Raw genomic sequence first — 28000 nt, forward strand, 5'->3', positions numbered from 1 at the left:
AGGGGTTTGTGATATATTACCAATATACCACGGCTAAGGTGTGTGTGTCCTAGCACTCCGTGTTGTGTCGTGCTTAAGAACAGCTCTTAGCGGTGGTATATTGGCCATATACCACACCCCCTCGAGCCTTATTGCTTAGTTATACCCCAGGACATGACCACCCACTGAGCCTATCTTGACTTGTTTGTCTGTGGCTGAATTTTATGTAGGCTACCTGACACTACAAGCTCCACAACAAGCACTGTATGTTGCTTTGTTTAATGACTATCCTAACAGAGAACAGAGGAAGTTATACTATGGAACATTAAATACATTAAGTGGTTTCAAACCTTTGTCCTTTTTTTCCCCTTAACAAACAACAAACATCAACAAACAAAAGAGGAATAGTCACATACAAAACAGCATGCATACAAACTTTTTACATTGGCAGGAATCCTACACAAACAAATCATATTCATTAATAATACTACAGGTTTTAATGAACTTTTTTTGTAATGTCCCCCCCCCCACCCCCCTCGTCGGCTATCCGACCTGAAGATCACTGATGTCATGATTTGACCTCCAAGTACCCAGTTGTCTTAAAAGCACCATGAATGTGACCAGGGACCAACTACTGTGTGCTCAGGTCTCCTGCCACAACAACACTGTAGCAGCCCACTGAGCTAAAGCCTATGGCTATAAGCTTGGGGGGAGCTAACTCAAGTCTTCAGGTCTCAGTAGTAAGTGTATGTCACTACACTACCACTGTGAACATGCTTGATTTTCTTTGGACAAAAAAATGCAAGTCCTGCCCCATCCCCTTCCACTCCCACATACTCAGACCTCCCGAGTGGTTAAAGTAGTGATAACGGTCAACATAGATCTCTGCCCTAGCGCCAGGACGGCTTGGAGAAAACAGACATGAAAGGGGAAAAAATTAAAAACATATTAAAAGAGGTGCAGTCAGACCAGTAATAGTGGAGGATCGTGGACATTTCCTGTATGATGATCAGGAATGGATCAATAAGTTGATCATGCATAGGCAAATGTATCTGTGCCTCATCTCCTTCACACAACTGAAAAATATCCTAACGCAGCCAAAAATAACAAAAATGTCATATATTTTTATTCATTTAGTGGAACAGTCACATGACAACCTAAACATAAAGTCTCAATTTCAAAGTGCAAGAAAATCAAACAGTACACAGTGCATGCCTTGAATTGTGGAGTTTCCACCACCAAGTACAGTATAAACGTGTAAAAATAGGATGCTGTTTATTAACAAATGTTTGCAAAGTCTTGAGCAATTTACTGTGGCGTACAGTAGAGTTCCTCTTGATGAGTTTAGTCAGTTTTTACACTCAGGGACAATTTTTTAAATACATTTTTTATACTTAGGGACAAATTTCATTCAGACCTGACAAAATTCCACAGAAATAGCCTGCTGTTAGCTAACACAGCCAAGTCCAGTTCCGATCAGGTCCACTCCATCACATATCTCCCCAAGCCTCCAATGAGCAATGCGGTTGCATCAGGTTCTGTTGTCCAGTTTACTGAGGGTGTCCATTTTGGGTTGGCCCACAGTGGGGCTGTATTTCCTCTGGGATGGGATGGCAGGGAGCACCTGCACGCTCCTCAGAGGGTCTCCATTCAGCATGGGCAGGAAGGAGCACAAGGACGGGCTTTGGGGGATCCCTGGCCTCTGGGACTTGGAGGTCAGTGGCGGCGGGAGACCCCCTTGTCCCCGACCCAGGGTGTTGAGAGGCAGGGACTTGGACTTCTTCACCCCTTTAGAGACTTGGTCTGGTGGCAAGGAGACTGCAGAGGGAAAAGCTTGTAAAGTGTTTGGTGTTGTGTTGGCAATCATGTCTACAAGAAGGCCAAGAATAAGCTTCTTTGCATCCTCAATTTGCTTTCTATAGTAAGAGGACGCACCTCCACCTCTCAACATTTGTACATACCTACCTGTGCACTGAATGTGACTCTGCCGCTCTGGAGGGAAACACTACAGCCACCGTCTACAGACACTGCCTCAAGACTTGACCCAGAGCGTCACAAAAGCTATGTGTAACCTCTAGTAGCACTAGGCTGGCTATACTGAAATTGTAGTGGAACATGTTGTATAGATTGCGATGCTGACAGTGATACTAAGATATGACAATACATCGCCAAGGATGTTTCCCTTACAGAATATAACATCAAGCGTTGTAGTTATAGCACAGAAAGTAAACGAATCCATGCATGCATTCAGAGCTCTGAAGTTTTCAAGGCTACATAGTCATGAAAAAAAGTACTTACACCGGTGGGTACAGTGGTCACGAATGGGGGCCAAGCAGTTCCGTGTTAGGGCAGTCTCCCTCATGTTTAACCTGTCCAGAGTTAGCAGGTGTGTATTTGGAGCTGTGGTGAAGAGAAGTACATAATGTTATTAGCATGCACTTGGATGCATACATTGTGGTGATGTAAAGCAGAAGTTACGTTCCCTTGTTGAGAAGAATCATCAAAACTCAACTGCATAGAAGTTCACACGTTTTCTCATGCGTCACTCCCTTGCTATTTTAGACAGGCAAGAAAAATGGTTAGGGCTACTGGTTTTGAATCGAAGCGGACTCAAGGTGTGAACAGTGAAGTCAAGTGTAGCTATCTACAATATATTATCTTAGCAGGATGTGGCTTTTTTGCTAACGGCTGCTTAGCTCTGGTGAAAGGACAGTGAGATGACTCACTTGATAACTCATGAGAATGCACCACAAGTTTCTATGTTTCAGTAAGTCACACATCCCCTCTGCTAAGTTATCCTCTCCTTTTGTGAAAAACTCAACCCATCTTACCTTGTGAAATACTTCTCATCTTACCTTGTGAAATACTTAACTCATCTCACCTTGTGAAATACTTAACTCATCTTTCCTTGTGAAATACTTAACTCATCTTACCTTGTGAAATACTTAACTCGTCTTACCTTGTGAAATACTTAACTCATTTTACCTTGTGAAATACTTAACTCATCTTACCTTGTGAAATACTTAACTCATCTCACCTTGTGAAATACTTAACTCATCTTACCTTGTGAAATACTTAACTCATCTTTCCTTGTGAAATACTTAACTCATCTTACCTTGTGAAATACTTAACTCGTCTTACCTTGTGAAATACTTAACTCATTTTACCTTGTGAAATACTTAACTCATCTTACCTTGTGAAATACTTAACTCATCTCACCTTGTGAAATACTTAACTCATCTTACCTTGTGAAATACTTAACTCATCTCACCTTGTGAAATACTTAACTCATCTTACCTTGTGAAATACTTAACTCATCTCACCTTGTGAAATATTTAACTCATCTTACCTTGTGAAATACTTACTCATCTTACCTTGTGAAATACTTAACTCATCTCACCTTGTGAAATACTTAACTCATCTCACCTTGTGAAAAACTCAAGTAATAATACCTTGTTCATTCTTCTGTATGTATGGGGCTTGGTGAGGGCAGAGGACATCAGTAGGTCCATAAGTCTCATGGTACAGTTTGTCCAACAGCCTTTCTGTTGGGGGTGATATCCAGGATTTGTGGGCCAAAATGGACTGATTGGACTCGGTCTTCCAGGAATGACTAACCAACGCTTGTCCCTTCGGCCTGCTGTCAAATAAGTCATGCTCACTCTTGCTTTTCTGAGAGCGGTGTGCAAAGTGGTTGACCATCGGCCGCGTGGCTTGACTCTGCTCCACAGCACTCTGGGAGATGGCCAACAAAGACGTGCCCAGATTGATGGGTGGAAGACTTTGCGTCCGTATAGGAGGCAGTCCCTTGTAGTCCTTCGCCGTCCGGATGTCGAGTGGATTGAGTTTCTGCGCTGCTTCGACCGAAGGCCGTTTCCTGACTTTGGAGCGTTCGTTTTCAAGCTCCTTGGCCGAAGAGGAGTCAGCCAGACAATCGAACATGGTGATGATGTCATCCACCTCTGAGGTCTCCTCCCTCAGGTGTCCGTCGCGGCCCAGCTCTCTTTGGCGGGCGGTGTAGTGCTCCTTCCTCTTGCAGGAGAAGATCTGGTTGAGCATGCGGAACTTGCCCTCCTTCTTCTGGGACGGGTCACTCCCCTGAGAAGACAGCTGGGATTGGTCACTCCCCTGAGAAGACAGCTGGGATGGATCACTCCCCTGAGGAGACAGCTGGGATGGATCACTCCCCTGAGAAGACAGCTGGGATGGATCACTGCCCTGGAAAGGCAGCTGGGATGGATCACTGCCCTGAGAAGGCAGCTGGGATGGATCACTGCCCTGAGAAGACAGCTGGGATGGATCACTGCCCTGAGAAGGCAGCTGGGATGGATCACTGCTCTGAGAAGACAGCTGGGATGGATCACTGCCCTGAGAAGGCAGCTGGGATGGATCACTGCCCTGAGAAGGCAGCTGGGATGGATCACTGCCCTGAGAAGACAGCTGGGATGGATCACTGCCCTCAGAAGACAGCTGGGATGGATCACTGCCCTGAGAAGACAGCTGGGATGGATCACTGCCCTGGGAAGACAGCTGGGATGGATCACTGCCCTGGGAAGACAGCTTTCTGGCTGAATTGGACCTGTAGGCAATCAATCAATGAGAGCATGGAGTCTTATTCACAACTCTGGTTTAAAATGGATGGTAGGGATTTTCTACACACACACACACACACACACACACACACACACACACACACACACACACACACACACACACACACACACACACACACACACACACACACACACACACACACACACAGAATGCAGCGTTATTCAACCTGTTGTCAGCTGAGAGGAGCTTGATGCAGGCAGTGTGGCCACAGTACATTGCATATGTGAGCGGTGTGTTCTCGTTGATATCCCTGGGCCCCGTCTCCACCCCTAGTTGCAGTAAGGCCTGGACACAGTCCTCCTTCCCCGCTGCTGCCGCCCAATGAAGAGGGGTTCTGGAGGATGAACAGATCTTATTCTATACACTGGATCAGCCTATCATGAATAATGAAGTTATTCATGATAAGTCGATGAATTTACCAACCAGTAATGGGAAATTCCACGGTAACAGAATGACGGCACAAACAGCACAAACCAGATTTTGCATCTGCACTGTTCTTCAAGTAAATGCATTTTTGCTAAATGTTCAGTGGAAATTGTTAAAAGTAGTCCTTGTGTATGGAGATTTATGGTTTGTTTAACTTTACAATCAATGTTTTTTGTTTGACAAACAGAGACTGGAAACATAGACTAGTGGCATGCAATTTCAAAGAAAACAATGTGCTGCCATTTTTGTTACCGTTCGTCCACATCCAGGGCCTGCAGGTTGGTCTCGGCAAAGCGCGCCAACTCATAGAGGATGTCGCTGTATCCAGCGGCAGCGGCGATGTGCACGCAGGTCTTGCCGTTTTCGTCGTCGTAGTTGATGACCGAGGAGCCCAGGCGGTGCTCCAGGATGAGAGAACACATGAATCTGCTGCCACTCTGCCAGAGAGTTAGAGAGAGTTAGAGAGAGAGTTAGAGAGAGAGTTAGAGAGAGAGTTAGAGAGAGAGAGAGAGAGAGAGAGAGAGAGAGAGAGAGAGAGAGAGAGAGAGAGAGAGACAGAGACAGAGGCAGAGGCAGAGGCAGAGGCAGAGAGAGAGACAGAGAGAGAGAGAGAGAGAGAGAGAGAGAGAGAGAGAGAGAGAGAGAGAGAGGCAGAGGCAGAGGCAGAGGCAGAGGCAGAGGCAGAGAGATAGAGAGAGAGAGAGAGAGAGAGAGAGAGGCAGAGGCAGAGAGAGAGAGACAGAGAGAGGCAGAGACAGAGGCAGAGGCAGACGCAGAGAGAAGAATGATTAGAACAGCAGGGTTTTAAATCCAATGACTACGACTGTGTTAGCTGCAGGGAGCTAAGGCAAGTCTTCAGGTCTCAGTCAAGGTTACTCATCAACGCAAGCATGGTTCACTGAACCACCTCTGTTTCATACAAAGGCCGGATTTGCACTCAGAACAAAAAATCGAATGACTTATGTGTGTAATGAAGATATGAATTGGTTTCTTTAATGCAACAGCGCAGGGGAAGTTACAGTAGATGTGTGCTGACTGAGGAATAGGTCCCAGCAGTCCATTTTAATCTTATTCATTGTGATCAAAAAGGCAAAACTTATCCTAGATCAGCACTTCAACTTTGAGACACTTGATATATACAGCCTCTGACCATCACTGCTATGAATAATTGCAGTGACAGTAACAACCTAATTATGTGGCAAATTGACAAAGCTGACTAAGACAACTCTGGCCACATAATAGAATATGTTGCAGTGTTCTGTCCCACCAGACAGACTTCTTCATTTTAGACTATTTTGGGATTCACATGTTACAATATGGGCCAGGTGGCGGCACTAGTATCCTCAATGGGAAACAAATGACATAAAGCAGAACTAATGCATGATCACTGCATGGTTGCTCAGATGTGTGAGTCTAGAAGTGGATTTATCTTCAATGCATAGTATGTAATGCACATGTACCTGCAAGCTTTCAAATCTACTCATGTAGAAGCTTTAGAACTAAAATATGTAGTGTAAAAGCTTTCAGCCAATGTGGTTTCATATATGGCGGATTATTACAAACCTCGAATGAAGCCAGAAATAATTAACAGACAGTTACGAAACTAAAACGGTCAACAAATAAATAAATACAGTGACCAGCAAAAGTATTAGGACAGTGACACCTTCTTTGTATAATTTTGAAACGATACCATGACTATGAGGTTAAAGTGCAGACTGTCAGCTTTAATTTGAGGGTATTTTCATCCATGTCGGGTGAACCGTTTAGAAATTACACCACTTTTTGTTAAGTCCTCCATTTTATGGGACCAAGTATTGGGACAAATTCACTTCTGCAAATTCACTTGTATGTGTTTTAAAATAGTCAAAAATGTAGTATTTGGTCCCATATTCCGAACACACAATAATTACATCAAGCTTGGGACTCTACAAACTTGTTGGATGCATTTGCTGTTAGTTTTGGTTGTGTTTCAGATTATTTTGTAAATAAGAATAGAATGTTACTTAACACTTCTACATTATTGTGGATGCTACCATGATTATGGATAGTCCTGAATGAATCTTGAATAATGATGAGTGAGAAAGTTACAGAGCCATAAATATCATACCCCCCAAAAAATGCTAACCTCCCCTGTTATTGTAATGGTGAGAGGTTAGCATGTCTTTGGGCTATGATATAAAATGCTAATCTCCCCTGTTATTGTAATGGTGAGAGGTTAGCATGTCTTTGGGCTATGATATAAAATGCTAACCTCCCCTGTTATTGTAATGGTGAGAGGTTAGCATGTCTTGGGTATGATTTTTGTGCGTCTGTAACTTTCTACATACTACATTTAGCAGACGCCCTTTTCTAGAGCAACTTACAGTTAGTAAGGCATGCTCAAATGACAATCTCCATTGAAATAAGGCTTCATCTGTGTCTGGGAATCTGTCCCCTTTAAGGCCTTGTTTAAATCCCACAGTGGCAGTAAGTTTTCCCCTTTCTGCACTGCCCAATAGAGGGCTGTCTCCTACCTGCACTGCTCAATGGAGGGCTGTCTTCTACCTGTACTGTCCAATGGAGAGCTGTCTCCTACCTGCACTGCCCAATGGAGGGCTGTCTCCTACCTGCACTGCCCAGTGGAGGGCTGTCTCCTACCTGCACTGCCCAATGGAGGGCTGTCTTCTACCTGCACTGCCCAATGGAGGCTGTCTCTTACCTGCACTGCCCAATGGAGGGCTGTCTCCTACCTGCACTGCCCAATGGAGGGCTGTCTCTTACCTGCACTGCCCAATGGAGGGCTGTCTCCTACCTGCACTGCCCGATGGAGGGCTGTCTCTTACCTGCACTGCCCAATGGAGGGCTGTCTCTTACCTGCACTGCCCAATGGAGGGCTGTCTCTTACCTGCACTGCCCAATGGAGGGCTGTCTTGAAGTCCTTGTCCACGAGTGTGGGATCCGCCCCTTTCTGCAGGAGAGCCTGCACATGCTCAGGACGGTTGTGGAAAGATGCCCAATGAAGAGCAGTCATGCCCTACAGAGAACCAATGAGAATTGGTCGCAATGCAAACTAGACATAGCTTTCTAGAACACTGAACGTAGCATCATCTTAGTTTATCACTCCTTATGAGTTTTACCTGAACACATCAACTTAAAACTAGGGCCTGGGCCTTTACCTTGTCAGGTGGTCAGAAAAACTCAAGGCCCTACTTATGGTACATAAGTATGTAGATGGTAATTCATTCTCCATATTTAGGTAATTTATCATGCTTTCCCTCTCAGAGCTAGTAGACTGCCATTACATCAGGGAGAGGCTCTTTTTATATTATTCGCCATCCTGTCCCATGCCAGTACTGTGTATTCCCAGGTTACTATGGTATCACTGTTCAGTTTTCATACCTCGTTGTCTTGGTGGTTGATTTCACACGCAGTCGATTGCTGCAGCAGGACTGCCATGAGTCTGCAAATCAAATCAAAGTTTGTGTTGCCAAAACCTGTTCAACGTGTATCAAGAGTAATGGTGCAGGTTTGATATTGACTACATTGCAGTCGGACTGCACAGAATCACAGATCTACACATCACCATAGCAACCAACCCAAATAGTATTCATTATGTGATCAAGAATATAGATTCTGGGCCTCCCGGGTGGGGCACTGCATCGCAGTGCTAACTGCGCCACCAGAGTCTCTGGGTTCGCGCCCAGGCTCTGTCGCAGCCGGCTGCGACCGGGAGGTCCGTGGGGCAACGCACAATTGGGCTAGCGTCGTCCGGGTTAGGGAGGGTTTGGCCGGTAGGGATATCCTTGTCTCATCGCGCTCCAGCGACTCCTGTGGCGGGCCGGGCGCAGTGCGCGCTAACCAAGGGGGCCAGGTGCACGGTGTTTCCTCCGACACATTGGTGCGGCTGGCTTCCGGGTTGGAGGCGCGCTGTGTTAAAGAAGCAGTGCGGCTTGGTTGGGTTGTGCTTCGGAAGACGCATGGCTTTCGACCTTCGTCTCTCCCGAGCCCGTACGGGAGTTGTAGCGATGAGACAAGATAGTAATTACTAGCGATTGGATACCACGAAAATTGGGGAGAAAAGGGGAGAAAATTTAAATTTAAAAAAATAATATAGATTCTGCGCCTCGCCTTCAAACTGATCCTCTGAAACATGCTGTTATTTCGCACTAACTGATCCTCTGAAACATACTGTTATTCTGCACTAACTGATCCTCTGAAACATGCTGTTATTCTGCACTAACTGATCCTCTGAAACATGCTGTTATAATGCACTAACTGATCCCCTGAAACATGCTGTTATTCTGCACTAACTGATCCCCTGAAACATGCTGTTATAATGCACTAACTGATCCTCTGAAACATACTGTTATTCTGCACTAACTGATCCTCTGAAACATGCTGTTATAATGCACTAACTGATCCCCTGAAACATGCTGTTATAATGCACTAACTGATCCCCTGAAACATGCTGTTATAATGCACTAACTGATCCCCTGAAACATGCTGTTATTCTGCACTAACTGATCCTCTGAAACATACTGTTATTCTGCACTAACTGATCCTCTGAAACATACTGTTATTCTGCACTAACTGATCCTCTGAAACATGCTGTTATAATGCACTAACTGATCCCCTGAAACATGCTGTTATTCTGCACTAACTGATCCCCTGAAACATGCTGTTATTCTGCACTAACTGATCCTCTGAAACATGCTGTTATTCTGCACTAACTGATCCTCTGAAACATACTGTTATTCTGCACTAACTGATCCTCTGAAACATGCTGTTATTCTGCACTAACTGATCCCCTGAAACATGCTGTTATTCTGCACTAACTGATCCCCTGAAACATGCTGTTATTCTGCACTAACTGATCCCCTGAAACATGCTGTTATTCTGCACTAACTGATCCTCTGAAACATGCTGTTATTCTGCACTAACTGATCCTCTAAAACATGCTGTTATTCTGCACTAACTGATCCTCTGAAACATACTGTTATTCTGCACTAACTGATCCTCTGAAACATGCTGTTATTCTGCACTAACTGATCCTCTAAAACATGCTGTTATTCTGCACTAACTGATCCTCTAAAACATGCTGTTATTCTGCACTAACTGATCCTCTAAAACATGCTGTTATTCTGCACTAACTGATCCCCTGAAACATGCTGTTATTCTGCACTAACTGATCCCCTGAAACATGCTGTTATTCTGCACTAACTGATCCCCTGAAACATGCTGTTATTCTGCACTAACTGATCCTCTGAAACATGCTGTTATTCTGCACTAACTGATCCCCTGAAACATGCTGTTATTCTGCACTAACTGATCCCCTGAAACATGCTGTTATTCTGCACTAACTGATCCCCTGAAACATGCTGTTATTCTGCACTAACTGATCCCCTGAAACATGCTGTTATTCTGCACTAACTGATCCCCTGAAACATGCTGTTATTCTGCACTAACTGATCCCCTGAAACATGCTGTTATTTCGCACTAACTGATCCTCTGAAACATGCTGTTATTCTGCACTAACTGATCCTCTAAAACATACTGTTATTCTGCACTAACTGATCCTCTGAAACATGCTGTTATAATGCACTAACTGATCCTCTGAAACATGCTGTTATAATGCACTAACTGATCCTCTGAAACATACTGTTATTCTGCACTAACTGATCCTCTAAAACATGCTGTTATTCTGCACTAACTGATCCCCTGAAACATGCTGTTATAATGCACTAACTGATCCCCTGAAACATGCTGTTATTCTGCACTAACTGATCCTCTAAAACATACTGTTATTCTGCACTAACTGATCCTCTGAAACATGCTGTTATAATGCACTAACTGATCCTCTGAAACATGCTGTTATAATGCACTAACTGATCCTCTGAAACATACTGTTATTCTGCACTAACTGATCCTCTGAAACATGCTGTTATTCTGCACTAACTGATCCCCTGAAACATGCTGTTATAATGCACTAACTGATCCTCTGAAACATGCTGTTATAATGCACTAACTGATCCTCTGAAACATGCTGTTATAATGCACTAACTGATCCTCTGAAACATACTGTTATTCTGCACTAACTGATCCTCTGAAACATGCTGTTATTCTGCACTAACTGATCCTCTGAAACATGCTGTTATTCTGCACTAACTGATCCTCTGAAACATGCTGTTATTCTGCACTAACTGATCCCCTGAAACATGCTGTTATAATGCACTAACTGATCCTCTGAAACATGCTGTTATTCTGCACTAACTGATCCCCTGAAACATGCTGTTATAATGCACTAACTGATCCTCTAAAACATGCTGTTATTCTGCACTAACTGATCCCCTGAAACATGCTGTTATAATGCACTAACTGATCCTCTGAAACATGCTGTTATTCTGCACTAACTGATCCTCTGAAACATACTGTTATTCTGCACTAACTGATCCTCTGAAACATACTGTTATTCTGCACTAACTGATCCCCTGAAACATGCTGTTATAATGCACTAACTGATCCTCTGAAATATACTGTTATTCTGCACTAACTGATCCCCTGAAACATGCTGTTATTCTGCACTAACTGATCCTCTGAAACATGCTGTTATAATGCACTAACTGATCCCCTGAAACATGCTGTTATTCTGCACTAACTGATCCCCTGAAACATACTGTTATTCTGCACTAACTGATCCTCTGAAACATACTGTTATTCTGCACTAACTGATTCCCTGAAACATGCTGTTATAATGCACTAACGGATCCCCTGAAACATGCTGTTATTCTGCACTAACTGATCCTCTGAAACATACTGTTATTCTGCACTAACTGATCCTCTGAAACATACTGTTATTCTGCACTAACTGATCCTCTGAAACATGCTGTTATAATGCACTAACTGATCCCCTGAAACATGCTGTTATTCTGCACTAACTGATCCCCTGAAACATGCTGTTATTCTGCACTAACTGATCCTCTGAAACATGCTGTTATTCTGCACTAACTGATCCCCTGAAACATGCTGTTATTCTGCACTAACTGATCCCCTGAAACATGCTGTTATTCTGCACTAACTGATCCCCTGAAACATGCTGTTATTCTGCACTAACTGATCCCCTGAAACATGCTGTTATTCTGCACTAACTGATCCCCTGAAACATGCTGTTATAATGCACTAACTGATCCCCTGAAACATGCTGTTATAATGCACTAACTGATCCTCTGAAACATGCTGTTATTCTGCACTAACTGATCCCCTGAAACATGCTGTTATTCTGCACTAACTGATCCCCTGAAACATGCTGTTATTCTGCACTAACTGATCCCCTGAAACATGCTGTTATTCTGCACTAACTGATCCTCTGAAACATACTGTTATTCTGCACTAACTGATCCTCTAAAACATGCTGTTATTCTGCACTAACTGATCCTCTGAAACATACTGTTATTCTGCACTAACTGATCCTCTAAAACATGCTGTTATTCTGCACTAACTGATCCCCTGAAACATGCTGTTATAATGCACTAACTGATCCCCTGAAACATGCTGTTATTCTGCACTAACTGATCCTCTAAAACATACTGTTATTCTGCACTAACTGATCCTCTGAAACATGCTGTTATAATGCACTAACTGATCCTCTGAAACATGCTGTTATAATGCACTAACTGATCCTCTGAAACATACTGTTATTCTGCACTAACTGATCCTCTGAAACATGCTGTTATTCTGCACTAACTGATCCCCTGAAACATGCTGTTATAATGCACTAACTGATCCTCTGAAACATGCTGTTATAATGCACTAACTGATCCTCTGAAACATACTGTTATTCTGCACTAACTGATCCTCTGAAACATGCTGTTATTCTGCACTAACTGATCCTCTGAAACATGCTGTTATTCTGCACTAACTGATCCTCTGAAACATGCTGTTATTCTGCACTAACTGATCCCCTGAAACATGCTGTTATAATGCACTAACTGATCCTCTGAAACATGCTGTTATTCTGCACTAACTGATCCCCTGAAACATGCTGTTATAATGCACTAACTGATCCTCTAAAACATGCTGTTATTCTGCACTAACTGATCCCCTGAAACATGCTGTTATAATGCACTAACTGATCCTCTGAAACATGCTGTTATTCTGCACTAACTGATCCTCTGAAACATACTGTTATTCTGCACTAACTGATCCTCTGAAACATACTGTTATTCTGCACTAACTGATCCCCTGAAACATGCTGTTATAATGCACTAACTGATCCTCTGAAACATACTGTTATTCTGCACTAACTGATCCCCTGAAACATGCTGTTATTCTGCACTAACTGATCCTCTGAAACATGCTGTTATAATGCACTAACTGATCCCCTGAAACATGCTGTTATTCTGCACTAACTGATCCCCTGAAACATACTGTTATTCTGCACTAACTGATCCTCTGAAACATACTGTTATTCTGCACTAACTGATCCCCTGAAACATGCTGTTATTCTGCACTAACTGATCCCCTGAAACATGCTGTTATTCTGCACTAACTGATCCCCTGAAACATGCTGTTATTCTGCACTAACTGATCCTCTGAAACATGCTGTTATTCTGCACTAACTGATCCTCTAAAACATGCTGTTATTCTGCACTAACTGATCCTCTGAAACATACTGTTATTCTGCACTAACTGATCCTCTAAAACATGCTGTTATTCTGCACTAACTGATCCCCTGAAACATGCTGTTATAATGCACTAACTGATCCTCTGAAACATGCTGTTATTCTGCACTAACTGATCCTCTGAAACATACTGTTATTCTGCACTAACTGATCCTCTAAAACATACTGTTATTCTGCACTAACTGATCCCCTGAAACATGCTGTTATAATGCACTAACTGATCCCCTGAAACATGCTGTTATAATGCACTAACTGATCCTCTGAAACATGCTGTTATAATGCACTAACTGATCCTCTGAAACATGCTGTTATAATGCACTAACTGATCCCCTGAAACATGCTGTTATTCTGCACTAACTGGCTCACATGGGGGGATTGCAAACATGGTACTAATAGGAGTGTCCAAATGCTACAGACTTATATTTTGTGGTTCAGTCTCGGCTGTGGAGTTGAGGGTAAGTTACTAAGCTACACCTCTGCAATTCAACGAATTCAACGAGAAACCCCTCCTTTACTGTTATCAAGTCCGGCAGCTAATAGCTTTGCCAGATGGCTTGGGAGAGAAAGGAAGCAGGAAGAGAGAAAGTGCCTCTGTTGTTGTTGTCGACCAGATGCAGCACTGGGCTGCTGAATCCAAATCGACAGACCCTGTCTTCCCACATTCAGAGAGAGTGAGCGAGATAAGGGAGGGAGGGAGAGAGAGAGAGATGGAGAGAGAGAGAAAGAGGGAGGGAGGGAAAGAGAGAGTGGGGGGAGGGAGTGAGAGAAAGAGAGAGAAAGCGAGAGTGGGGGAGGGAGTGAGAGAAAGAGAGAGAGAGGGAGGGAGAGAAAGAGAGAGAGAGAGAGGGAGGGAGGGAGAGAGAGAGAGAGAAAGCGAGAGTGGGGGGAGGGAGTGAGAGAAAGAGAGAGAGAGAGAGAGAGAGGGAGGGAGGGAGGGAGGGAGGGGGGAGGGAAAGAGAGAGAGTGGGAGGGATGGAGGGAGAGAAAGAGAGAGAGAGGGAGGGAGGGAGAGAAAGAGAGAGAGGGAGAGAAACCACTGGAGCAGCTGCTGCCGCCTTAGCATATCAAGCAAAGGTCTGTGGTCGCTATGGGGACTGCACACACATACACACGCCCTGGTAAACCAGGCTTTCCTGTTCCAGTAAATAACCTACTTAACTTGCAGCAGTCACTGAGCCATTAGCCTTCTTTTATGTATACAACATGTTCAGTGTAACATGGAGACGGAGTGCTTATTGATACCGTCTGTGGGTAATTTTACAGAGGTGGGCTTTCTATTTCCTGAACTGGATGCTTGCTAACGCACTTGTTGTTCAGCATATATTATGCCATTATGCCTATGACTCATTTCTCCAATGGTTTCTTCTAACACCATTGTTTTCAATGCCTACAGATGTAGGATCTTAATTTGATCTGAGATCTATTGTTGCTGAGAATTTTCCTGCAAAGTAGGAAATACAAACTTGTAGTGTATTTGAGTTTTTAATAGGATTCTAAAGTTTGTAATTTCCACTTTAACATTTCTGACTTGATTTTCCCTAACAAAAAATGTACCTACCCCTACAAAAATGTCCATTAATTATAATCCACATAATAATTCACATTTCCTGTTGCTGCAGGATCATTTTCCTGCTGTAACAAACTGGATTAAATTAAGATCATACATCTGTGAATTATGAATTATTTGCTAATGCTCTCACTTGAGGTCGATCTCAGCGGTCGCTGCGTGAAGAGGCAGGCGACCGTTTTTATCGGGGATGTTCTGCTTGGCTCCATTTCGCAGCAAACACACGCAGCCTTCGAGCCACCCCTTCAAAAGACCAAAAAAAAATGGAGGTTATCAAGTCACTTCTGTTTTTTTACGACAGCAACAAATAATGTTGCTTTTTGAAAGTGCGGCTCAAAGACAGTGCACAAAGGATTTCGTTTTAAAAAGAAAACAATTGTTTCTGACAATTTTGCAATGCACTCTGTAAAAGCTTCAACAACTTGAATGGTTGTTGTTCAGTACAGTTTAGACTCTGACCTCACAGGAAATGAACCATACTCCTGACTATTAGGACGGCAAACATAGGTTCCCGCTTCCAATACCTTGAAAATACATCCTTCCCTTTAAAGTAATCAATCACTGATGTGACTGGATTGCTTTCACTAGTAAACTGTGTCATGTTAGATTGTGTACGGAGGAAAAGAGGCAAGAAAAGAGGCCTTTTCAAAGCATTGAAACGGGGCCCCAATGTAAAGTCTCTACCGATATGTCAGGTGCTGAACAGCCATATGTATTTGAGGCCAGAGATGAGATTGGAACGTCAGTATAATCAGTTTTGGACACAGAATTAAATAAAACACTTGCTATATCTATATAATAATAATAATAACAATTAAACATGTCACTTTACAATTATTGTAGAAACTTAACAAAAAATAGGGATCAAAACAAAACGAGTGAGCGAGCAGGTGTTGTGTGTTGTGTTGTGTGTTGTGTGTTGTGTGTTGTGTTGTGTGTTGTGTTGTGTGTTGTGTGTTGTGTGTTGTGTGTTGTGTGTTGTGTGTTGTGTTGTGGGTTGTGTGTTGTGTGTTGTGTTGTGTTGTGTGTTGTGTTGTGTGTTGTGTGTTGTGTGTTGTGTTGTGTGTTGTGTTGTGTGTTGTGTGTTGTGTGTTGTGTTGTGTTGTGTGTGTTGTGTTGTGTGTTGTGTGTTGTGTGTTGTGTTGTGTTGTGTTGTGTGTTGTGTTGTGTGTTGTGTTGTGTGTTGTGTTGTGTGTTGTGTTGTGTGTTGTGTGGTGTGTTGTGTTGTGTGTTGTGTTGTGTGTTGTGTTGTGTGTTGTGTGTTGTGTTGTGTTGTGTTGTGTGTTGTGTGTTGTGTGTTGTGTTGTGTTGTGTGTTGTGTGTGTTGTGTTGTGTGTTGTGTTGTGTTGTGTGTTGTGTTGTGTGTTGTGTTGTGTTGTGTTGTGTGTTGTGTGTGTTGTGTGTTGTGTTGTGTGTTGTGTGTTGTGTTGTGTGTTGTGTGTTGTGTTGTGTGTTGTGTGTTGTGTTGTGTGTTGTGTTGTGTGTTGTGTGGTGTGTTGTGTTGTGTGGTGTGTTGTGTTGTGTGTTGTGTGTTGTGTTGTGTGTTGTGTTGTGTGTGTTGTGTGTTGTGTGTTGTGTTGTGGGTTGTGTTGTGTTGTGTGTTGCGTGTTGTGTTGTGTGTTGTGTGTTGTGTTGTGTGTTGTGTTGTGTGGTGTGTGTTGTGTTGTGTGTTGTGTGTTGTGTTGTGTGTTGTGTTGTGTGTTGTGTTGTGTGTTGTGTGTTGTGTTGTGTGTTCTGTTGTGTGTTGTGTGTTGTGTTGTGTGTTCTGTTGTGTGTTGTGTGTTGTGTTGTGTTGTGTGTTGTGTGTTGTGTTTTGTGTGTTGTGTTTTGTGTGTTGTGTTTTGTGTGTTGTGTGTTGTGTGTTGTACGGTACCAGATATGTCGCTAGGGAGAGCGAAGTCCTTCCACAGGCATCCTGGGTATTGATGGAGGTACCCATCTTCAGCAGGAGTTTCACCGTGTCCACCTGCCTCCCCGACACCGCATGCATCAAAGGGGTGGAGCCTATAGTCGAAGAACATGGGATGGATGGCACATCAAACATATAGGTGCAGTCTTAAAACTAACTTCCTCTCCTTGACTCCTGTCCTTTATCAGTAGTGATGTGGACTGCATCCCAATTCTCCACCCTTCTCCAAAAGTGTACACTGGCACATTTTCTCTCATGGATTTAATAATGGTGGAAAGTCTGAACTCACTTCAGGCAATACCTGATGGTGTAATTACTTACACCAATCATATGTTTAAAAAAAAAAGTGGCATCTGTCAATGAAGGATGGGACACAATGGAAAGAGGCCAGATTACTAGAGCTACTGAAACCAGGATCCCAGAACAAGGCTCTATAGCCATGCTGTACTGTACATCAAGAAGACACTTCTGATTCTGATGACTAAGATATATCTGTTTCATTTGAAGCAATGTCTCCTTCTTTAGTTAATAAGATCAGCTGTCAACATCCTACTGCATGACAGATGATCAGTGGGCCGTTGGGAGCTTGTCACTAGTACACTTTGACATACTTTAGCCAAGTGAACTAATACAACTAATATACAGTAACATATATATAAAGGCTTCATGAGCACTACATACAGGCTTCATAAGCACTACATACAGGCTTCATAAGCACTTCATACAACTTTTTCCAAATGGAGGTTGGAGGATTCACGGATATCCTGCTTATTCCACCTTGATTCCAGGAATCTTCCAACCATGATTTCTGGAAAAGCAGGGATTTTGGTAAAGTTACCCGAGTTTTCCAACCCTAGCAGTTCATACCTTCACCATCACAGTACTCCAAAATGGAGGGATCTTCCCGTATGGTTGCTGTTAATGTGTTGACGTCCCCATTGGCGGCTGCTTGGTAAACAACGTTAAGATCCACTTCTTCAGCAGAATCTATAGGAGCCAGGGATACAAATACAGTGTGGCTATACATATATCAATGTGGTTATACAGTACATATATCAATGTGGTTATACAGTAAATATATCAATGTGGTTATACAGTAAATATATCAATGTGGTCACATATATCAATGTGGTTATACAGTAAATATATCAATGTGGTCACATATATCAATGTGGTTATACAGTAAATATATCAATGTGGTTATACAGTAAATATATCAATGTGGTCACATATATCAATGTGGTTATACAGTAAATATATCAATGTGGTTATACAGTAAATATATCAATGTGGTTATACAGTAAATATATCAATGTGGTCACATATATCAATGTGATTATACAGTAAATATATCAATGTGGTCACATATATCAATGTGATTATACAGTAAATATATCAACGTGGTCACATATATCAATGTGATTATACAGTAAATATATCAATGTTGTTATACAGTAAATATATCAATGTGATTATACAGTAAATCTATCAATGTGGTTGTACAGTAAATATATCAATGTGGTTATACAGTAAATATATCAATGCGGTTATACAGTAAATATATCAATGTGGTCACATATATCAATGTGATTATACAGTAAATATATCAATGTGGTCACATATATCAATGTGATTATACAGTAAATATATCAATGTGGTCACATATATCAATCTGATTATACAGTAAATATATCAATGTGGTTATACAGTAAATATATCAATGTGATTATACAGTAAATATATCAATGTGGTTATACAGTAAATATATCAATGTGGTTATACAGTAAATATATCAATGTGGTCACATATATCAATGTGGTTATACATACATCACTGTCAATATAATATCTTGTATGAATAGATGGAGTGTGCTCAATTTGGATTATATACTGTAAGTCGTGGAATAACTCATGCAAGAAACGCAAAAATATTGACTAATGTATAGAATGTGATGCAGTATATGAATTGATGTAGACCATTGGGAAGAAACCCTCAACACAGCCATTTTGAGGACTGTTGAATTTGGAATGTGTATTTGTTTACATAGTGTTGTGCACATTGGAAGTTGAGGACGTATGCTCTTCATAAGGACCAGTAGATCTAGACCTGAAGGTGCATGTAAACTTTATATGAACTTTACACGCTTAGACAAAAAAGGGTTCTTCGTTTGTCCCCAAAGGATAACCTTTTTGGATCCAGGTAGAACCCTTTGGTGGTGATAAAGGTTCTACTTAGAACCTTTTAGTGGTAAACGGTTCCACGTAGAATCTTGTATTGGTGAAAGGGTTCCACTAAGGGGAAAATTATGGTTCTAGGTAGCACCATCTTTTCTAAGTGCCATGTCATGGGCATGGCTGATAGGTGAGGCAGGACATCCCTCCGTTAATATATTGAGGGAACCTTTCTTTTCTCATTGATTGATTAAGAGGTAATATATTATGCAATCCATCAAATCATTACATTGAGGTGAGAGTCAGTCCGGGAAATCCACTGACATGACACAATCTGGCACAATCTGGCTCAACCTCCACAACCTCCACAACACCACCACAACCTCTCCGCAACACCACCACAACCTCTCCACAACACCACCACAACCTCTCCACAACACCACCACAACCTCTCCACAACACCACCACCACAACACCACCACAACCTCTCCGCAACACAACCACAACCTCCGCAACACAACCACAACATCCGCAACACAACCACAACATCCGCAACACAACCACAACACAACCACAACCCAACCACAACATCCGCAACACAACCACAACATCCGCAACACAACCACAACATCCACAACACAACCACAACATCCGCAACACAACCACAACACAACCACAACATTCCTGATTCCACAGCCAATGTGTGCTACTCTTTTCTTGGCCCCAGGGTGTCATATTGACATCAGTCCATTTCAAATTTGAATTCCAACCATAGAAATATGATTCATAGAAATATGAGTAGAATGGCCTACAAATGAGGGTTCCCCTAGATCTACTATATCTAACTAGGAAGATAAAATAGAGCTCTTGCTGGATAATCTTCCTCGGACTCTGGACAGTTATTGTGAATGGGAATGCAGTACTAGTTATTGTGAATAGGAATGCAGTACCTAGTTATTGTGAATAGGAATGCAGTACCTAGTTATTGTGAATGGGAATGCAGTACCTAGTTATTGTGAATGGGAGTGCAGCACTAGTTATTGTGAATGATAATGCAGTACCTAGTTATTGTGAATGGGAATGCAGTACCTAGTTATTGTGAATAGGAATGCAGTACTAGTTATTGTGAATGGGAATGCAGTACCTAGTTATTGTGAATAGGAATGCAGTACTAGTTATTGTGAATGGGAATGCAGTACCTAGTTATTGTGAATGGGAATGCAGTACCTAGTTATTGTGAATGGGAATGCAGTACCTAGTTATTGTGAATAGGAATGCAGTACTAGTTATTGTGAATGGGAATGCAGTACCTAGTTATTGTGAATAGGAATGCAGTACTAGTTATTGTGAATAGGAATGCAGTACTAGTTATTGTGAATAGGAATGCAGTACTAGTTATTGTGAATGGGAATGCAGTACCTAGTTATTGTGAATAGGAATGCAGTACTAGTTATTGTGAATGGGAATGCAGTACCTAGTTATTGTGAATAGGAATGCAGTACTAGTTATTGTGAATGGGAATGCAGTACCTAGTTATTGTGAATGGGAATGCAGTACCTAGTTATTGTGAATGGGAATGCAGTACTAGTTATTGTGAATGGGAATGCAGTACCTAGTTATTGTGAATAGGAATGCAGTACCTAGTTATTGTGAATGGGAATGCAGTACCTAGTTATTGTGAATAGGAATGCAGTACCTAGTTATTGTGAATGGGAATGCAGTACCTAGTTATTGTGAATAGGAATGCAGTACCTAGTTATTGTGAATAGGAATGCAGTACCTAGTTATTGTGAATGGGATTGCAGTACCTAGTTATTGTGAATGGGATTGCAGTACCTAGTTATTGTGAATAGGAATGCAGTACCTAGTTATTGTGAATAGGAATGCAGTACCTAGTTATTGTGAATGGGATTGCAGTACCTAGTTATTGTGAATGGGATTGCAGTACCTAGTTATTGTGAATAGGAATGCAGTACCTAGTTATTGTGAATAGGAATGCAGTACCTAGTTATTGTGAATGGGAATGCAGTACCTAGTTATTGTGAATAGGAATGCAGTACTAGTTATTGTGAATGGGAATGCAGTACTAGTTATTGTGAATGGGAATGCAGTACTAGTTATTGTGAATGGGAATGCAGTACCTAGTTATTGTGAATGGGAATGCAGCACTAGTTATTGTGAATGGGAATGCAGTACCTAGTTATTGTGAATAGGAATGCAGTACCTAGTTATTGTGAATGGGAATGCAGTACCTAGTTATTGTGAATGGGAATGCAGTACCTAGTTATTGTGAATAGGAATGCAGTACCTAGTTATTGTGAATAGGAATGCAGTACCTAGTTATTGTGAATAGGAATGCAGTACCTAGTTATTGTGAATAGGAATGCAGTACCTAGTTATTGTGAATAGGAATGCAGTACTAGTTATTGTGAATGGGAATGCAGCACTAGTTATTGTGAATGGGAATGCAGTACCTAGTTATTGTGAATAGGAATGCAGTACTAGTTATTGTGAATGGGAATGCAGTACTAGTTATTGTGAATGGGATTGCAGTACCTAGTTATTGTGAATGGGAATGCAGTACCTAGTTATTGTGAATGGGAATGCAGTACTAGTTATTGTGAATGGGAATGCAGTACCTAGTTATTGTGAATAGGAATGCAGTACTAGTTATTGTGAATGGGAATGCAGTACTAGTTATTGTGAATGGGAATGCAGTACTAGTTATTGTGAATGGGAATGCAGTACCTAGTTATTGTGAATAGGAATGCAGTACTAGTTATTGTGAATGGGAATGCAGTACTAGTTATTGTGAATGGGAATGCAGTACTAGTTATTGTGAATGGGAATGCAGTACTAGTTATTGTGAATGGGAATGCAGTACCTAGTTATTGTGAATAGGAATGCAGTACTAGTTATTGTGAATGGGAATGCAGTACTAGTTATTGTGAATGGGAATGCAGTACTAGTTATTGTGAATGGGAATGCAGTACCTAGTTATTGTGAATAGGAATGCAGTACCTAGTTATTGTGAATAGGAATGCAGTACCTAGTTATTGTGAATAGGAATGCAGTACCTAGTTATTGTGAATAGGAATGCAGTACTAGTTATTGTGAATAGGAATGCAGTACCTAGTTAGTGTGAATGGGAGTGCAGCACTAGTTATTGTGAATAGGAATGCAGTACCTAGTTATTGTGAATGGGAATGCAGTACCTAGTTATTGTGAATAGGAATGCAGCACTAGTTATTGTGAATAGGAATGCAGTACCTAGTTATTGTGAATGGGAATGCAGTACCTAGTTAGTGTGAATGGGAATGCAGTACTAGTTATTGTGAATGGGAATGCAGTACCTAGTTATTGTGAATGGGAATGCAGTACCTAGTTAGTGTGAATGGGAATGCAGTACTAGTTATTGTGAATGGGAATGCAGTACCTAGTTAGTGTGAATGGGAATGCAGCACTAGTTATTGTGAATAGGAATGCAGCACTAGTTATTGTGAATGGGAGTGCAGTACCTAGTTATTGTGAATGGGAATGCAGTACCTAGTTATTGTGAATGGGAATGCAGTACCTAGTTATTGTGAATGGGAATGCAGTACCTAGTTATTGTGAATAGGAATGCAGTACCTAGTTATTGTGAATGGGAATGCAGTACCTAGTTATTGTGAATAGGAATGCAGTACTAGTTATTGTGAATGGGAATGCAGTACCTAGTTATTGTGAATGGGAATGCAGTACTAGTTATTGTGAATAGGATTGCAGTACCTAGTTATTGTGAATGGGAATGCAGTACCTAGTTATTGTGAATGGGAATGCAGTACTAGTTATTGTGAATGGGATTGCAGCACTAGTTATTGTGAATGGGATTGCAGTACCTAGTTATTGTGAATAGGAATGCAGTACCTAGTTATTGTGAATGGGATTGCAGTACCTAGTTATTGTGAATGGGATTGCAGTACCTAGTTATTGTGAATGGGATTGCAGTACCTAGTTATTGTGAATGGGATTGCAGTACTAGTTATTGTGAATGGGAATGCAGTACCTAGTTATTGTGAATGGGAATGCAGTACTAGTTATTGTGAATGGGAATGCAGTACCTAGTTATTGTGAATGGGATTGCAGTACCTCTCGCTGCAAGATTTCCTCTAAACCATGCTGTATTCAATGTAGAATCCACTTAAAGGGTTAAACAAGGGTTTTCCACATAGAGGTATAAAACCTTTTCATTTAAGACTGCACTTTATGGATAAGGTCCCTTCACACTAGATCCCTTCACACTAGAACCCTACACACTAGATCCCTTCACACTAGATCCCTTCACACTAGAACCCTACACACTAGATCCCCACACGCTAGATCCCTTCACACTCGATCCCTACACACTAGATCCCTTCACACTAGATCCCTACACACTAGATCCCTACACGCTAGATCTTGTTAGCTAGTCATCCCACACAACAGCCATAAACCCAGTATCTACTCATCATGATGCCAAAACCAAGTAGAGAGAACACAGCATTTCCATGGCAACAGCGGCAGCGACATCGCTCCCAATCTCCCTCTCCCTCTCTCTCTCTCTCTCTCTCTCTCTCTCTCTCTCTCTCTCTCTCTCTCTCTCTCTCTCTCTCTCTCTCTCTCCCTCTCCCTCTCTCTCGCTCTCTCTCTCTCTCTCTCTCTCTCTCTCTCTCTCTCTCTCTCTCTCTCCTGTTCCAGTTCCTCTTCCTTATTGTAATATGTAACATCCAACACTGGTTGCCTGCTTGCTTACCTTTCTGCTGGTCAAACACAGATGAGGCGCTGAACTCCATGGTCAAACTAAAACATCATCATCTGTCCAAAATCAACACCGAGAGAGACTAGAAAGGCACATCAGCCTCTGTTGAAAACCTCCCTTACACTGTAGCCCAAGACATCGCTCATCTACTTCTCCTCCTCCTCTTCCCCCTCTTCTCTCACGTCTTCTACTGCCTTGAAGAGGGTTACATGACCAATATAAATCCTCATCCATCCATCACAGGAAAGAAGAGAGGAGAGAGAAGAATTCCCCCAAGACAGTCTTGTGTTGTCAATTACAGATCTTTGAGAAGGAGATTCCCCCTGTTTCTCGTTTCTTTTCCCCACTGAGGAGCGAGGGATAAACGGAAGGAGGGATGGAGAAATCAATCATCCATTGTCAGACAGCATAGAGCAGAGTGGAGGTAAGTTGGAGGCTACAGCAGCAGCTTGCCTAGCCAGGCGATGGAGGGAGAGAGATGTACAGTATGAATGAAAAGATTCACGACTGGCGTCTCACTGAGCATGTGCAAGACAGAGAGTCAAAATGCAGCCTGCCGGTGGTGACTGGGGATGTTTTCATTGTGGAGCCACTGACAAACTGGGCGACACACTCCCGAGTCACAGCCAGCCAGCCAGCCAGCCAGCCAGCCACACACCTACCCAGGCTGCATTAGTATGCACCTGAACCACACGACCCCATTCGAGAGGCTATTTTAAGGCCTCTATTCAGAGGCCTAGTGCTTGGCGTCTGCCAGTTGACAGACGCTAAGCACCAGGAAGTGTCCTTTGATAATGTTGTGTATACTAGATACTCACTGGATTTAAAAGAGCAGTTGGTATTGACAGAATGAAAAGGGGATCAAATCAAATAAAATGTTATCAGTCAGTTACACACATATTTGACAGATGTTATCGCAGGTGCAGCGAAATGTTGATGTTTCTAGCTCCAACGGTGCAGTAATACCTAACAATACAAAAACAATACGCACAAATCCCCAAAATTGAAAGAACTTAAGAAATATCAGAAAGAGCGACATCCGAGTCCGGGAGAAGTGAAAAGAAAGGGAAAATACATTTTCAATGTTTATTTTTTTCAAGTTGAAAAGCTTCTCTCAGTCAATCCTCTTTAGGCAGCATAGAAAATGCAACATTTTTTGGGGGGAGGAAATATTCATGGTTTCCATGTCTACGAAGAACAAAGTTCACAGTATAAAAGCGTGTGAAACATTGCTATAAATCTATAACCCATGACTTTGTTCTCAGTAAAAACAATAGAGGTCCATGCTCTCATGAGAGACATATTTTCATTCCATTCATAGTTATTGTGCTACCGGTCACCATGGGAACCAGGCAGGAGGACTGTGGGAAGATTGGCTGGCTCCGCCTGGTTTCCAGGCTGACGTGTGAAAACAAAAATACCTCAAGGAATTCTCCTCAACATGTTCTCCTTTCATGATGCAAATTATATTCAATTAGGAGAATAGAATGCGTCGTTAATTGATATCGTGGGAGTATTTAATTAATAAACACCCCAGTTTGATCTGTAAATAAAAGTGTTATGAACATTTTCAAATTGGGTTGCCAAACCTCCTGGTTAGGCCAGGAGTTTTCAAGAATTCATTTGTATTTTCTTAATGTCTAATTGAAATGTTGGACAATCCTACATTGTCACCTTGTGAAATAGATGACCTGCATTCAATCTCTTTAAATATAGGCCCTAAGTGAATAGTATCTGCAGTAGTTGCTGGGAGTGAGACATGGCTCGACGGGTCAATTGAGGAGGATGAAGTTGAGCTACCGGGTTATAGCGGTCATAGAATTGACCGCAACCGAAACGGTGGCGGCGTGTGTGTTTTTACTAGGAATTATGTATATTTTAACCCTCGTTCAGATCTAAGAATGGATAGTCTCGAGGTTGCATGCGTAGATGCATTTCTTCCGAAATGTCGTCCTGCACTTGTTGGCCTCCTAAGCAGATTAATTTCTATGATTTACTTGAATCGAATTGCTGTGATCACAATGTGTTTGCTGATAGAGAATGTATTCTGCTTGGCAAATGTGCAGTTATTTCCCAAGAAAAGTACACTAGTAAATGCCCTGTATAACTATAATCAGTTATTTGGTCTGAAACAACGGATTGTTGAGCCAACCCGGGTGTGTATTGACAGTAAATCAACTTGGATTTGATTATTGTATCAGATCAAGAGAATGTTTGTCAGTCAGGAGTCTTAAATATTGGTTTTAGTGATCATATGGTAACCTACTGTACCCGTAAGAAGTCCATAATGCTACTAGAGACAGGTAATAAATACATGAAAGTACGGTCTATGAAACAATACTTAAAATAACGTTTTGTAGAGGTCCTTGGAAGTTTGGATTAGTCTCATGTACAAACTGTGATGATTTTGATCAAGCTTTATATCTTTTTAAATATCTGTATTTGTCTGCACTCGACTCTCTGGCTCCGATGAAACAAATTTGAATCAAACAGCGTTCAGGGAGAAATGGATCACTTCCCGAGATCTTAGACCGCATAAAGCAAAGGGATCGCTACCTGGCCAGATTCAGAAATCTACAGCAAGATTATGACGGTTATATTAACTGTAGAAACCAGGCGAGATACAAAATGGATAAGGCCAAATCCCAACATTATATAGACGCCGTTAATGAGAATTTACCATCAGCCTCGTAAACTGTGGACAATGTTAAAGGACATTGGCTCAAAAACTCCCCATAAGGTAAAGTCCTGTAGTATTGGCCTGGATATTAATGATGTTTTATGTTATGACCAGACAAAGGTTGCTAATTATTTTAACACATGTTTTACCACTATAGCCTCATCTCTGGTTACTATGGGCACTATGGCCAATCTTTCATTAACAACTTTTACCATAGCACAGGTATCACAAATTATTTGTTTGAGCTGTGCCTGGTAACAGAGGACAACGTTTCCAATCTACTATGCTTAATGAGCACAAACAAAGCAACTGGGCTGGATAACCTTCCTGCGAGATTCATAAAGGACACTGCTAAAACCATAACGCATATTGTAAACCTTTCTATTAGTAGTGGTACATTACCCAAGGATCTCAAAACAGCCCGGGTGGTTCCACTCCACAAGAAGAGCAGTGGAACAAATGTAGGAAACTACAGGCCTGTGTCAAACCTCAGCACCTTATCCAAAGTTGTTGAGAGATTCGTTTTTTAATCAATTTGAGGGATACCTTCTTGAGCACAAACTTCTTTATGTACTCCAGTATGGCTTTAGAACAGCTCATTCAACTGCCTTATCTACATTTTTGACCACATTAAGCAGGAAAGTGAGAAGGGGAACTATACAGGCATGGTCATGTTAGACTTGCAGAAAGCTTTTGACACTGCAGACCATGATATTCTCCTGATGAAACTGAAATGCATGGGTCTAAATGATGTAGCAGTGAATTGGTTAAGGTCTTATCTTACCAACAGAACACAAATATGTAATGTTGGTGATGTTCTGTCAGAGGTCAAAGAAATATCCTGTAGAATGCCGCAGGGATCCATTTTAGGGCCTCTCTTGTTTCTTATATACGTGAATGATATGCCAGATACAGTAAAGTGCAAACTCTTGCTTTATGCTGATGATTCAGCTGTACGGGTACCAGGGAAGAATACAGATTACACAGAGGAGACTGACTAAGAAATTGCATTTTGTTAGAGATCGGTTGTCTGACAACAAATTGTCACTACAATTGGGAAAAAATGATGTCAGTTTTGGGCTGACAAGATAACAGTAAACTGTGCAGGCAAGGAGATTGCATCTAAAACAAGTATATCTTATCTTGGTGTGTCCCTAGATCAATCCCTTTCTGGAGTCCTGATTGCTGCTCAAATTATTTCTAAAATGGCAAACGATTAG

At 41.8% G+C, this 28000-nt stretch overlaps 1 protein-coding gene across 2 annotated transcripts; it reads right to left on the minus strand.

Annotated features, from left to right (window-relative positions):
• Positions 1–1083: 1083 nt before the first annotated feature.
• Positions 1084–24685, minus strand: ankrd55 (ankyrin repeat domain 55). 2 transcript variants are annotated; one of them, XM_055875468.1, is made up of 11 exons: positions 24095–24682; positions 18020–18139; positions 17117–17247; positions 15377–15486; positions 8398–8458; positions 7904–8032; positions 5272–5456; positions 4760–4927; positions 3432–4558; positions 2278–2379; positions 1084–1797 (listed from the first exon to the last, which is right to left on the minus strand). In XM_055875468.1, exons 1-11 carry the CDS (start codon positions 24132–24134, stop codon positions 1511–1513), a joined length of 2460 nt encoding a protein of 819 aa, XP_055731443.1. In that variant the 5' UTR covers positions 24135–24682; the 3' UTR covers positions 1084–1510. The 2 variants fall into 2 exon arrangements, 1 of the variants encoding a protein (XP_055731443.1); XR_008753991.1 differs by lacking the exon at positions 1084–1797 and having other exon boundaries at positions 2286–2810; positions 2861–4558; positions 24095–24685.
• Positions 24686–28000: the final 3315 nt, after the last annotated feature.

The sequence above is a fragment of the Salvelinus fontinalis genome, chromosome 21 (assembly GCF_029448725.1).
Source record: "Salvelinus fontinalis isolate EN_2023a chromosome 21, ASM2944872v1, whole genome shotgun sequence".
NCBI lineage: Eukaryota > Metazoa > Chordata > Actinopteri > Salmoniformes > Salmonidae > Salvelinus > Salvelinus fontinalis.

What these genes read in the sequence shown, in the direction of transcription:
- ankrd55 (XM_055875468.1), bottom strand. Translation starts at nt 24,134, where the DNA reads ATGGAGTTCAGCGCCTCATCTGTGTTTGACCAGCAGAAAG. An exon ending in TCAACCACCAAGACAACGAG is followed by an intron (nt 8,033 to 8,397) that starts GTATGAAAACTG and finishes GGTTCTCTGTAG; the next exon opens with GGCATGACTGCTCTTCATTG. An exon ending in GCCCTGGATGTGGACGAACG is followed by an intron (nt 4,928 to 5,271) that starts GTAACAAAAATG and finishes TTCATCCTCCAG; the next exon opens with AACCCCTCTTCATTGGGCGG.